Genomic DNA, 12,256 nt, shown 5'->3' with positions numbered 1-12,256 from the left:
CTTATTTTTTATCTCTCAGACACCAAAACTTATTATGTTCCTATATGCCTTATAATTGTGTTTTTACACGGCAGTTTCAATGAGCCAGTGTACTCAGGAAGAGCAGGTCATATGTCACCTGAACAGGTGCACCCATACCCTTCACTTCCACGGCTCAATGTAGTAACGTGTCTCACACACACACACACACACACATACACACTCACACTCTCTCTGGCCAATCTTTAGTTAACTCTGTAGGTACCTCCGGTCTCAATCTCATACGCGCTCGTTTTTCGAAAAAGGCTGCTTTTATATTACCGCAAAAACGAAGATTTTTATATTCGTCCTCGCGGAAAATAAGGGAGCTCTAAACCCACAATTTCTAGGCTACACAATGTTTTAGAAGCCACGCGTGTTCTCAGTCTCATACGCGCTCGTTTTTCGAAAAAGGCTGCTTTTATATTACCGCAAAGACGAAGATTTTTATGTTCGTCCTCGCGGAAAATAAGGGAGCTCTAAACCCACATTTTCTAGGCTACACGATGTTTAAGAAGCCACGCGTACAGGCGTGTCTGTCAGAATGGCCGCTTTTATGCTACGCACAGAGGAACACGTATTTTCCTCTGTGCCTAACAAGGGGACCTTTTAAACCCTAAATTCTCAAGGTGCACAGTATTTTCGGAACCCTGGCCAAGGATTCCCGGACTCTCACCTTTGTGACCGCACGCAAATCCCAAATTCTTATCGACACGTTTGCAAACAATTATCCTCAAACCTTTCTCTGCCTTTAGAAATACAAAAAGTCGGCCCTTGTTGTATTAATCTTTGCCCTACAGTCAAAGTGACCTGTTGCCTCTCGGACACAGAGCCAGGAGACGAGATGTCTGTGTATGTAATCCACTGATACTGAGTGCAAGGCCGAATGCTGCAGCATAACACTGTATGGCTGACGACTGTCTAGGATGGGCTGTCTTTGCTTTATCTCCTGCCAAGGCCACGGTGCAGTATTAGGGAGAGCCGAAAGCGAGGTCGGGCAGAAACAGGGGCAGACGCTAGGCTGCAGCCGCGCGGTGCGAATACTTTGTCCATGTGTTGCTCTGCTCTGTTTCTCAATAAAGTGCTGGAACAGTAACACTCCACGTCTCCTTCTTCAGTAAATCTCAGGGAAGTCAGTTATCTGTTCAGAACTCCCATAACAATTTTGGCGTCAACGAACAAGATCTCCGACCGGCGGGCCAGGGGGTCCGGGGACAGGAGCAGCTTTGGCCGGCCCGGAGAAGTTTATCCGGCCTCTGTTACCCCGAACGGATTTTCAAGGGATGAGGAGGGGCTCCTGATCTCGGGACGGCTCTGGAGCGTCGGCGCGGGATCAGATTCGAACCTTTCTTTTCATGAGACGGTAAGAGAGATACTTTCCAGCATTTTCTTTAAATGCAATTGCTTAAAGGAAAATTAGGCTTAAATTTAAAAACAAAAAACAAAAAAACAAAAAAAACAACCCATTGTTGTTAGAAAAATACTGAATTTTTTTTTAGATAACAGTGCCAATACTGCAAAACTTTAAACCTACAAAATATAAATTAAGAAAGCCTATAAAATATTAACTGAGTTTAATCTCTGGAGCAAATAAAGTAGGACTCAAAAATACAGACCAGTTTTTTTTAAAAAAAGCTTTGACATTAAACTAAAATTCAAAATTTAATTAGAATACGTTTTTTCAGCTGAAATACGGACTTTCCCACAAGGGGGGAGGAGGGGCAGAGTGATTTTCACCTGGAGAACAGGTGACCGGCTGAGCAGTTTGCAGCTGGTCCATTAAAGTCCTCTTGTCTTGGGTTTGTGCAAGAGGCTGTCCACTTCTGTTGTGGATGAAAGCGGCAGGGATGCTTAAGTCCTTGACTGTTGCGAAGACGTTTGCAGCTTTGATAAGTGGGGACCCCGACCATTATACCAAAAAGGCGACCATCGGATGTGAGGCCTTTCATTTAGTTGGTCGATCGTGCTAAGGACGTAAAAAATAATAATAAAAAACACAAAAAAAGGATAAAATAAATAAAATAAAATAAAAAAGTCCGGAAGCGGAAGAGTCAGTGTAATGGGTCAAAGGCAGAGTTCTCGGGGCCCACCCTTGCCCCAGGGTGAGACGTTCGATTTCATGCTGAAAAAATATGGGCCCGAAAGCATGTCATGCATAAATGATTGGATTAAACATACAGATTTCCCACAAGGGGGGTCATTTAATATGGCAATACTAAAAAGGATTGAAGACAAAATAAAAGAACAAGAAAATAAATTAGAAACAAAGAAGACAGTCAAACAAAAAGAAATATTGGGAATACGGAGACAACGGGCATGCCTTAAATGTTGGAAAGATGAAGCTGAGAGACGGCAAAGAAAACAAAATAGTAAACGGTTGGCTGGGAGACTGGATGTGACGGGAAGCGTGTGTGGTCGTGAAGACAATTGCTCTGTCCCCTCCGCTTCTGTCCCTAATGTCCAGAATGACTCTGGCGTTTCTGCAACACACACACGCGCACACACTAGAGAGAAAACACCTCCTCCATACAAAGCTTCTGAAAAACAGGATTTGTCTAATAACCCTCCTTTCTCTTCTACTTCCATGTATCCTGATCTGAGCGCCCTCACAAGCGTGATGGACCACGACCTCGACTCATACGCCTTTGGCCCAGGGCAACCACAAGCCAAACCACAACCCCAGCATGTGAGCAGCAGCAGCCACCCGGACGACACATCTTCTGAGGCGGGGGGATCTGCATCAGCATCGGCCCCCACGCAGCGGGCAGCCTTAAAGACTGAGGCCGATACACCAAGAGGGGCTGCTGGGGCGGGTCGCTCCTACGAACTGAGACAAGACATCAAACCTCCTGACCGCTACACGGACATCAGTGCCCCGATGGTTGAAGTTATGGGCCCGAATGGACGAGACCTGGTTTTCAGGGCCTGGACACCACAGGACATTGAAGAGAATGCTAAGTCTCTTCCTGATCCCACCCTGTGTGGTGAGAAGTTTGCCACTGCTTTCACTGACTTCTGCAGGGAACTGCGTCCAACAGGTGCTGAGATTCGCAGAGTTCTCGCACGCAAACTAAGAGCAACTGAACTGGCAAAGATTCATAACAAACTGCCTGAAATGGGACTGCGAGTTCTTAACCCAGATTGGGATCATGCGGACAATCAAGGGTTCGTGAATGCAGTCAACGGCCTGGCCGAAGAAATTAAGAAAACTTTCCCCACAAAAATCAACATGACGAGCATCTACACCTGCAAGCAGAAGGCTGACGAGTCCACAGACGACTTCATCGAAAGAGTGATAGAGTGTGTCACACGTCACAGTGGACAGCCAAAACCTTCCACACTGGGGGTGGACGGTAATATCACAGTTTGGGAAACCCTGGTTTGTGACTCGGTCATTAAAGGACTTCTCCCACAAGTTGCCGAGGCATTCAAAGCAGCCTACGTGGGGTGGGCTGAGGAACCAAAACTGTCCGAAGTCCGGAAACACGCCAGACATGCAGCCAGTCTGGTGGATGAGCAAAAAAGAACAAAAAAGGACAAGACTGAGAAAGAACTGCATCTGGCTGCCATCTCCACGTATCAATACATCGGCAGAGGAGGAAGAGGCCAAGGAGGGAGAGGCAGAGGAGGAAGAAACCGAGAAAGATCCTGGCCAGAACAGAGGAACCCGGGGCAAGAGGATGTCTGTCATTGCTGTGGGAAAAGAGGCCATTGGTGGAGGGACTGTCGGGTTCGTAAGGGTCGCCCTTCGCGGCGTCAGGAAGCAGATTGACGCTGTAAGCCGGAGGGGGGCGAACCGTCACGCTTGTGGGGTCAACAGATTGGTAATGTACCCCATAGGGGATCTGAAAATGATTTTTCTTTTCCCTCTCCTCCTTTTCCTCACACTGCTGACACACATAGCAACACTGAGAGCACACACACACACACACATGCAGATAACGGGCTGCAAGCTTTTGCAGACACAAACACAGCTGCGAGTGTTGCCTCTCTGCCTGATACAGAGACACACTCGCTGGACAATGTTAACACGCACACACATTTGGAATCCTCTGCTTTTCGCAATGAAGTACCTGCTTTGAAATCTTTTGCGGCTGTGTGGAGTCTTGAAAGTGCAGAAAATGAGTGTGTGGACAGTAACATTTTGACTGAACCATCTTTGGAGAAAAGGGTTGAGGAGGTGGTTCCGACTTATGCTCACTTAAGATCTGAAGCATATAGGGCTTTTCCAACTCTGGAACTGGTGGTTGATGGACACAGAATATCCTTTATGGTTGATTCTGGAGCAACATCATCAGTAATCAGAGCAGAGGAGTTTGAAATTCCTCCACGGCTCAGTGGGAGCCATGTTTTCTCATTGTCTGCCTCGGGTCAGGTGACAAAAGAGCAGTTTACAAAACCCCTCACCTGCGTAACTCCGGAGGGGAGTTCTTTCAAACACAGTTTTCTGCTATCGTCTCTGTGCCCTGTGAATCTGCTGGGAAGAGATTTGATGATTGAGTTGGGAATCGTGCTGATCTCCACACCAGAAGGTGTTCTGGTGAGCACCGGAGATCGGACAGTGGTCAGTGCTGTGAAATACAGCCCGCAAAACTTGCTTTATGCTTACGAGTGGAAATTTCAGAACTCCCTGTTTAGCGGGCAGCTGATGGAGGAAGTCAAACAGCTTGTGAATCCTCTCTCAGAGACTAAGAGCTCCACTGATCTGAGCTGCACAGCACACACGTCACGGGGCCCAGATGCAGACTTTGAGGAGGCGTGGTTCAGGGTGTCATCTGAGAAACTAACCTTTTCCACACTGTATTGGAGTTCCCAATACGCTGCGCTTGCGATCAATTTGCTACCTCAACAGCTAGCATTTTTCAGAGAAAATGGAATTCCACACATTCCATTAACAAAGCCCGTTAAAGGGGAATGGAGTGAATTAACAAATTTTGTCTCACAATGTCAAACGATTTGTGATTGGACTGTGGTACCACAACATCCTAACATTCTGTTTTCACAGAGACTATCTGCTTACAAAAGGCCTTTCACCGGTACTGTTCACTGTCAAAGAACAGTTCATTTGGTTCCAGAAAATGAAACATTCCTTTCTCATGGTCTGTTTCCAGAAGTTGACGTCACTTCACATCCTCTGCTGTCCCAGGTTCCTTCTGAACTGTGGGCAAAGAATAAATATGATGTTGGTCTCATCAAAGGGTGTGAACCAGTCATCGTAACCCCTAAATCAGATTACAGACCCTGTCAGAAACAGTACCCTCTGAAACAGGAAGCAGTTGAGGGCATCAGACCTGTTTTCGAATCCCTTCTAAAAGAAGGGGTGATCATTGAATGTCCAAATTCACCCGTGAGCTCGCCTTTATTCCCTGTGAAAAAGGTGAGAGACCAGGGCAAGCCAGTTGAGTGGAGATTCATCCTAGATTTGCAGAGGGTGAATTCAGCTGTAATTGGTCGAACGCCCGTACTACCGAACCCTACCACGATCTTGTCGCAGATTCCTATGGATGCTGCGTTTTTCTCTGTCGTTGACTTGTCCAACGCCTTTTTCAGTGTGCCAGTCCATAAGGACTCGCAGTACTGGTTTGGTTTCCAATTCGAAGGGAAACTTTACACTTTCACGCGTTTGGTCCAAGGCTACACAGAGAGCCCGACTATCTTCAATGCAGCTCTGAAGGCTAGTCTGGACTCTCTGCAGCTGCGTCCAGGTACAACGCTGGTCCAGTATGTCGACGACATTCTTCTCTGTAGTCCCACAAAACAGCAATGTGAGGAGGACACAGTTGCTCTTTTGAAGCACCTCCATTCTGAGGGACACAAAGCCTCTCTATCTAAGCTGCAGTTTGTGCAGCCTCAAGTGACCTTTTTGGGTCACCACATCTCTTCAGAGGGCAGGACTCTATCACCTAAGCGTGTGGCTGCAGTTCAAAACATCCCTAAGCCTGTCACGAAGAAGCAGCTTCTGTCTTTCTTGGGAATAACATCTTACTGCAGAAACTTTGTTCCAAACTACTCAGTGCTGGAAGCTCCTCTGAGTGCCATCATGCATGGTAAAGATCTTCAACCTGCTGATAAGCTTACTTGGACATCTGAAGCCGAGTCTGCTTTTTCTCAGCTTAAATTAGCTTTACAGCAGGCCCCTACCTTGGGTCTTCCGGACCCTAAAAACCCTTTGTTCAGGCTGTTGATGAGAAACATGGATGCATGACCTCTGTCCTCATGCAGGACCATGGAGGGAAGTTGAGACCAGTAGCCTATTATTCTGGGAAACTGGATCCAGTTGCGGCGGGACTGCCTGGCTGTCTTAGGGCAGTGGCTGCAGCTGAGCGGGCTGTTTTAGCATCACGTGACATCGTGGGCTATTCTGAACTAACAGTGCTTGTGCCTCACAACGTTGCCATCATTCTTCTAGAACAAAAGACTTCACATCTTTCTGCAGCGCGCTGGCTGAGGTACACTTCTATCTTGCTGGACTTGCCAAACATCACTGTGAAGAGGTGCAATGTGTTAAATCCAGCTACACTTCTTCCCACTCCTGAGGATGGGGATCCGCATAACTGTGTGTCGGTGCTGGAGGAAGTTTGCACACCACGACCTGATCTTTCTGATGTTCCAGTGGAGAACCCAGATTTGCAGTTGTTTGTTGATGGTTCGGCTTACAGGGATCGTATCACTGGTGTGAATCGGGTGGGATTCGCTGTTTGCTCATCGCATGAGACCCTGTGTTCGGGTTCTCTTCCTAAACACTTTTCAGCGCAAGCAGCTGAACTGGTGGCTCTGACTGAGGCCTGCAAGTTGGCAAAGGGGAAGACGGTAAACATCTTTACGGATTCCCGGTACGGATTTGGTGTGGTTCATGACTTTGGTGCCCTATGGAAACATAGGAAGTTCTTGAAATCGAATGGAAAGCCAATTCTGAACTCTAAGCAGGTTGCACACTTGTTAGAGGCCATCTTGTTGCCCAAGGTCATTTCAGTGTGCCGGTGCGCAGCTCACTCCTCGTCTGGTGACGTTATCTCGCAGGGGAACAGGAGGGCCGATGCAGCTGCGAAGCGTGCGGCTGGGAAAGCTCCTCTGTACACTGCCTTCTCCTCCTCTGAGGGCAAGGAGGAGGGTACACCCCCATGTTCTTCTTCACTCACAGACTTGAGTGCGATGCAGAGTTTTGCATCTGCTGGTGAGAGGCGACTGTGGGCTTCTTCTGGAGCGAAGTGCAGAAATAACATTTGGTATGGACCAAATGGGTTACCATGCTTGCCAAAACACTTCTTCCCACACTTTGCAAAGCTAACCCATGGCTTAGACCATTCCTCATACATCAGCATGGCAGCTGCTTTAAAATCTCAGTGGTTCACTAGAGGCTTCAGCTTTTATGCAAAAAAGTTTTGTCAATCATGCATGATCTGCTGTTCATTCAATGCAGGGCGTGCCCCTCAGAGGACTCTAGGTGCACACCCTCCTCCTGGTAAGCCATTTGACCACATCATGATGGACTTCATTGAACTGACTCCTTCTGAAGGTAAGAAGTTTGTCCTTGTCATCGTGGATATGTTCAGTAAATGGACTGAGGCTTTCGCTTCTAAAAAGGCTGACAGCCATGCTGTCACAAAAGCCCTTTTGACTGAGATTATTCCTCGTTGGGGGATCCCGGCTAGGATTTCAAGTGACAATGGATCCCACTTTGTCAACGCGGCTGTGACGGAGGTGGGTAAGTTCTTGGGCTGTGACTTAAGGACACACTGCGCGTATCATCCCCAGAGTTCCGGTGCGGTTGAACGTGAGAACGGAACTTTGAAGTTGAAGCTGGCAAAATGCTGTGAAGAAACAGGTCTTTCCTGGCCTAAAGCTTTGCCTATTGTCCTCACTTATATGAGGATGAGAAAAAGGGCGAAAGTTAACCTCAGTCCATTTGAAATTCTGTTTGGAAGGCCGCCAAACTTGGGCTTTGGACCTACAAACCGTTACTTGCCCTCCACTTCTTTGTGTGATGATGACATGTTATCATATTGCATTAGGCTCACAAAGGTGCTTTCTGAAATCTCTCAGACAGTGAAGGAAGCATTGCCTGTGGCAGCCGACAGAGCCCTCCATTCGTTCCGTCCAGGAGACTGGGTTCTGATTCGGGACTTCCGCCGGAAGCATTGGAGATCCAAATGCTGGCTGGGTCCATTCCAGGTGCTCCTCACGACGCACACGGCAGTGAAGGTCGAACAGCGAGTTCCTTGGATCCACGCATCACACTGCAGGAAAGTGCCACCGCCGCGGGAGACCGACCGATCGCAGGACAAGAAAGATCACACACTGGCATCATCATCATCCACCTGAGCCACCGAGCTGGCTGTGAGGACTGCGGCCCACCACAAGTTTGGTTCCTAGCAAGAAGGGGTGGGTGAAGAACACTGCTCCGACGGAATCACAATAACATTCCGGGCAGTGATTTGCGTTGCTTGTCTCCAGAGACTGATTCAACAGAGTTTGTTTTGACACGGCTGATCTGTGGAACACAGCGGTTCCAAGAACTAGATTTGTTTGCTCATTGCTTATGCTCCCTAAATATCAGAGAACTGACTGATTAAAAAAAAAAAAAAAAAAAAAAGGGGAGAGAAGAGGACAGAGGGACGACGCGTTGCCATCGTCTTATTCATCATCATTCTACATTCTACATCATTCTACATCATCATTCTACACGGCACATCAAGATGACCTTCTTCAGAACGGCTGAGAAGCTGGCAATATGTTGCCTTATGGTTGCATTTTTACTTATACTAATCACATGGTTTTGTGATCAAAATGATTCTAATGTCCTTAAGCGTGTTCCTACTGTTGCTGTGTTAAATTCAGCTGATCCAACCATCACTCAGGCTTTTAAGACACCTCATTTGCAAAGAAGGGTAAAACGACATGTTATTGCTCATCATGGCGTGACTGACAATCTCTGGTGGCAATTGGCAGCTACCACTGCTCGAAAAGTTACAAATGGTAGTTGTTATGTTTGCACCCGTTTGCCGCATGCAACGCAGGGGTCATCTTTACTCCAACCATGGCCGGTTAACATCACCACTGTGTTATCATTTTTTTCTGCCTGTACAACAGCGCCCCGTAACAGGTCCCATATCTTGGGGGCTTCTAAACCCCTGAAACATTTTCCCTGGGCAACTAATTTTTCTCATCATTCTGTGCGCTTCCCTTATGGTTTCTCAAATGCTACAAATGTTAGTGTTGCGGGTTCTGTTATGACCCATTCAGTTTCATCACATATGCGGTCAGCACCCCTGTGTTTTGTTCTTCCCTGTGTCAGATCCAGTTTTAATTTGGGCAATGCAGTTAACTGTGACAATACTGTGCCAGCTTCTTGTGCGCTTACAGATAAAAGACCTTTATGTGCAGACGACCCATTGAAACCATGGCTGAGACTTTTTAATTTGACCAAATGGGGTTTAAGGGGTGGTGCCTTTTCTTCCCTCCAGGTGTATACTCCATCTCCTGATGGTTATCCGTGTCCTACTAATATGGTATGGGTTTGTGGTCATCGTTCCTACCTGTATCTCCCAAGTAATTGGTGTGGTGCCTGTTATTTGGCTTATCTTATTCCCTCTGTTAGGATAGTTGCGTCTGTACCAGTGGGTGCCCAGAATCGCAGGAAGAGGGGAACCAGGATATCAATGGGACGCGAGATAGTCTCAGCAACTTTCCCTGGGTATGGTGCTGTTAGTAATGCTGAAGCCATTAACAGACTGGCTGCAGATTTAGAGAACTTGACAGCTTTGGTGGATGAGGGATTTCAAAGCTACGCCCCGGAATTGAAGGCTCTAAGATTAACTTCCTTACAGAACCGCATGGCTTTGGACATGTTACTGGCAACACAAGGGGGCGTCTGTAAAGTCATTGACTCAGAGTGCTGTACTTATATCCCAGACTCTTCATCAAACATAACCTCTATCCAGCAACACCTGCATGATTTGTTTAACTCCATGGTTAAAGCTGATTCTCCCTCAGCTGAATATGACGGATGGGCATGGCTTACAGGGAGTGGGTGGCAGTCGATCTTGGTTCGTATTTTCACCCCAGTCCTAGTGGTCATTGCCCTGCTGATTGTTTTGTCGGGCTGCTTAATCCCTCTGGTTAAACGAATGTTAACTTCTGCAGTATCAGTTAGCTTCTTTACAGGTCAACCGAATGCAGAACCAGGTGTTTCCTTTGAGAACCATGCCCAAGAAGTTGAAAGTTCTGATCTTAGTAATGATGATATTTCTGATCTGAGTGATTATGACGATGGTGATTATGATAATAATGATTGTGATGTTAATGATACTACCTGCTAACATGGAATACTTTTCTTTTGGGTGACTGTTCCTTGAATTTTATTTTAATTCTTTAAATGTTCCTGACAATGATTTGTTTGATTCAATCCTTTTTATCAGGGGCTATTCCACAGTCATAATGTCAGATGGGGTTTCCTATTTTCCCTTCATTCGTTGTTTTGGTCTAATGTCAACTTTGATTTAGGCATAGATCTAAGTTTTGATGTGTTACCTCGGTTATGCGTAATCATTTTTTTGTTATTGGAGTTTGAATGTTTACCCAATATGATTCTCAATTGTTCTCACTATCTGCTGACAGAAAATGGAATGTTTTCTCACACTAAAGATCACTGATTTATGCAACCATTGATTTTCCCTTAGGTGGACCTGGGATCTGATTGGCTCCAAAGATCCTTTAAAATTAGCTGGTAATGATAACACTTAGATTCAATACAGGGTTTTCAGGCTCAGATTGGCCGAGAGCAGATTTCCCTGGGAGGGGGCTTGCCAGTTTTTACTGCCCCCTAGGGGTAGCTTTTTCTGGCATTTCCTCTGCCCGCACTGAACCTCTCCTGCCTTTGCTCCTGGTGTTGTAAGTTTGGAGTGGTGGATTATTGTCCACTGGAGGCGTAAGTGGAGAAAGGAGTAGGGGGGTATTCAGGGCGGGGTGAGAGTAGACGGATTTGACCTTGGTTACTGAACAGGTTTAGCTTACCATAGTCTAATGTAATTTTAAAATAATGTGCGCATAGGACCTAAAACAGGCCTTACTTTAATTAGAGGAACCCTAAATTGTAGGCAAATGCTAAACTTTGATCTTGTGTGTTAAAACTCTCCGAAGCATTCATGTTAATCACAACTGAAGTTCCAGCACACATGATTTGTACTTGCATGTTCATGTCACGAGTCATCTTGTTTTTGATTTGTAGGTGATCACATAGATTATACATATTCTATGCGATCAAGGGGTGGAATGTTGTATTAATCTTTGCCCTACAGTCAAAGTGACCTGTTGCCTCTCGGACACAGAGCCAGGAGACGAGATGTCTGTGTATGTAATCCACTGATACTGAGTGCAAGGCCGAATGCTGCAGCATAACACTGTATGGCTGACGACTGTCTAGGATGGGCTGTCTTTGCTTTATCTCCTGCCAAGGCCACGGTGCAGTATTAGGGAGAGCCGAAAGCGAGGTCGGGCAGAAACAGGGGCAGACGCTAGGCTGCAGCCGCGCGGTGCGAATACTTTGTCCATGTGTTGCTCTGCTCTGTTTCTCAATAAAGTGCTGGAACAGTAACACTCCACGTCTCCTTCTTCAGTAAATCTCAGGGAAGTCAGTTATCTGTTCAGAACTCCCATAACACCCTCCAGGAAGAAAAAGACACTAGGAGATGAATGAAATCTCCTTACCTTTTTTGCGGCCGCAAGCTGTGTGTTTTTCTTCCGGAATGACGTCCTGGCCGGAAAACGGAAGGTGGTATGCCGCCTTTTGGGTCCGGGTGGAAACACCAATTTGTTACTGTTTCACCGTGTCCCGTCTACGGTGAAGCACCCTCGGTGGACCCAGTTCGTTTTACCCAGTCAGGCGACCCCCACTTACTTATTACCTTGAATGTAGGACGCATAAAACAGACAAGTATGCTTTTAGTTATATTTTATCTAAGTAAAGACAGAGAAATAGTTACAGTCACACCAGCGCTGATGGGCCCCTGATCGGCAGGAGGCCCCGAGTGCTCATCACACAAACATTATAAAGGGATCTCGGGACACACCCATACAAGGGCGGTACACATCCAAACTGTGACATCAGCAGGGAAGCTGTGTCACCTCCGGGGTGGTATCTGATAGATATGTGCCAATCTTTTGGGTCAGTGCCATCTAAGTGTGCCATGCAGTTCTGGGATAAACAGCTCGTTCCACTTGACCTTGTTGATATCCTAAC

The 12,256-nt window shown here is 46.7% G+C and overlaps 3 protein-coding genes across 3 annotated transcripts; all 3 read left to right on the top strand.

The window, feature by feature from the left end:
* Window positions 1-2,043: 2,043 nt before the first annotated feature.
* LOC118562590 lies at window positions 2,044-7,514 on the top strand. The gene is made up of 2 exons (XM_036135032.1): window positions 2,044-3,842; window positions 7,439-7,514. Exon 1 carries the CDS (start codon window positions 2,078-2,080, stop codon window positions 3,788-3,790), a length of 1,713 nt encoding a protein of 570 aa, XP_035990925.1. The 5' UTR covers window positions 2,044-2,077; the 3' UTR covers window positions 3,791-3,842; window positions 7,439-7,514.
* On the top strand, window positions 3,911-6,178 carry LOC118562586 (the record flags this gene model as incomplete). Its single annotated transcript, XM_036135028.1, has 1 exon — window positions 3,911-6,178. A coding segment is annotated over exon 1 (1,890 nt), but the record flags the coding sequence as incomplete, so codon positions are not given.
* On the top strand, window positions 6,185-8,611 carry LOC118562591. Its single transcript, XM_036135033.1, has 2 exons — window positions 6,185-7,534; window positions 8,062-8,611. Exons 1-2 carry the CDS (start codon window positions 6,220-6,222, stop codon window positions 8,406-8,408), a joined length of 1,662 nt encoding a protein of 553 aa, XP_035990926.1. The 5' UTR covers window positions 6,185-6,219; the 3' UTR covers window positions 8,409-8,611.
* Window positions 8,612-12,256: the final 3,645 nt, after the last annotated feature.

This window comes from Fundulus heteroclitus, unplaced genomic scaffold, assembly GCF_011125445.2.
Source record: "Fundulus heteroclitus isolate FHET01 unplaced genomic scaffold, MU-UCD_Fhet_4.1 scaffold_98, whole genome shotgun sequence".
NCBI lineage: Eukaryota > Metazoa > Chordata > Actinopteri > Cyprinodontiformes > Fundulidae > Fundulus > Fundulus heteroclitus.
Note: the sequence above shows the minus strand (reverse complement) of the source record. Positions and strands in the feature narration are given on the sequence as shown.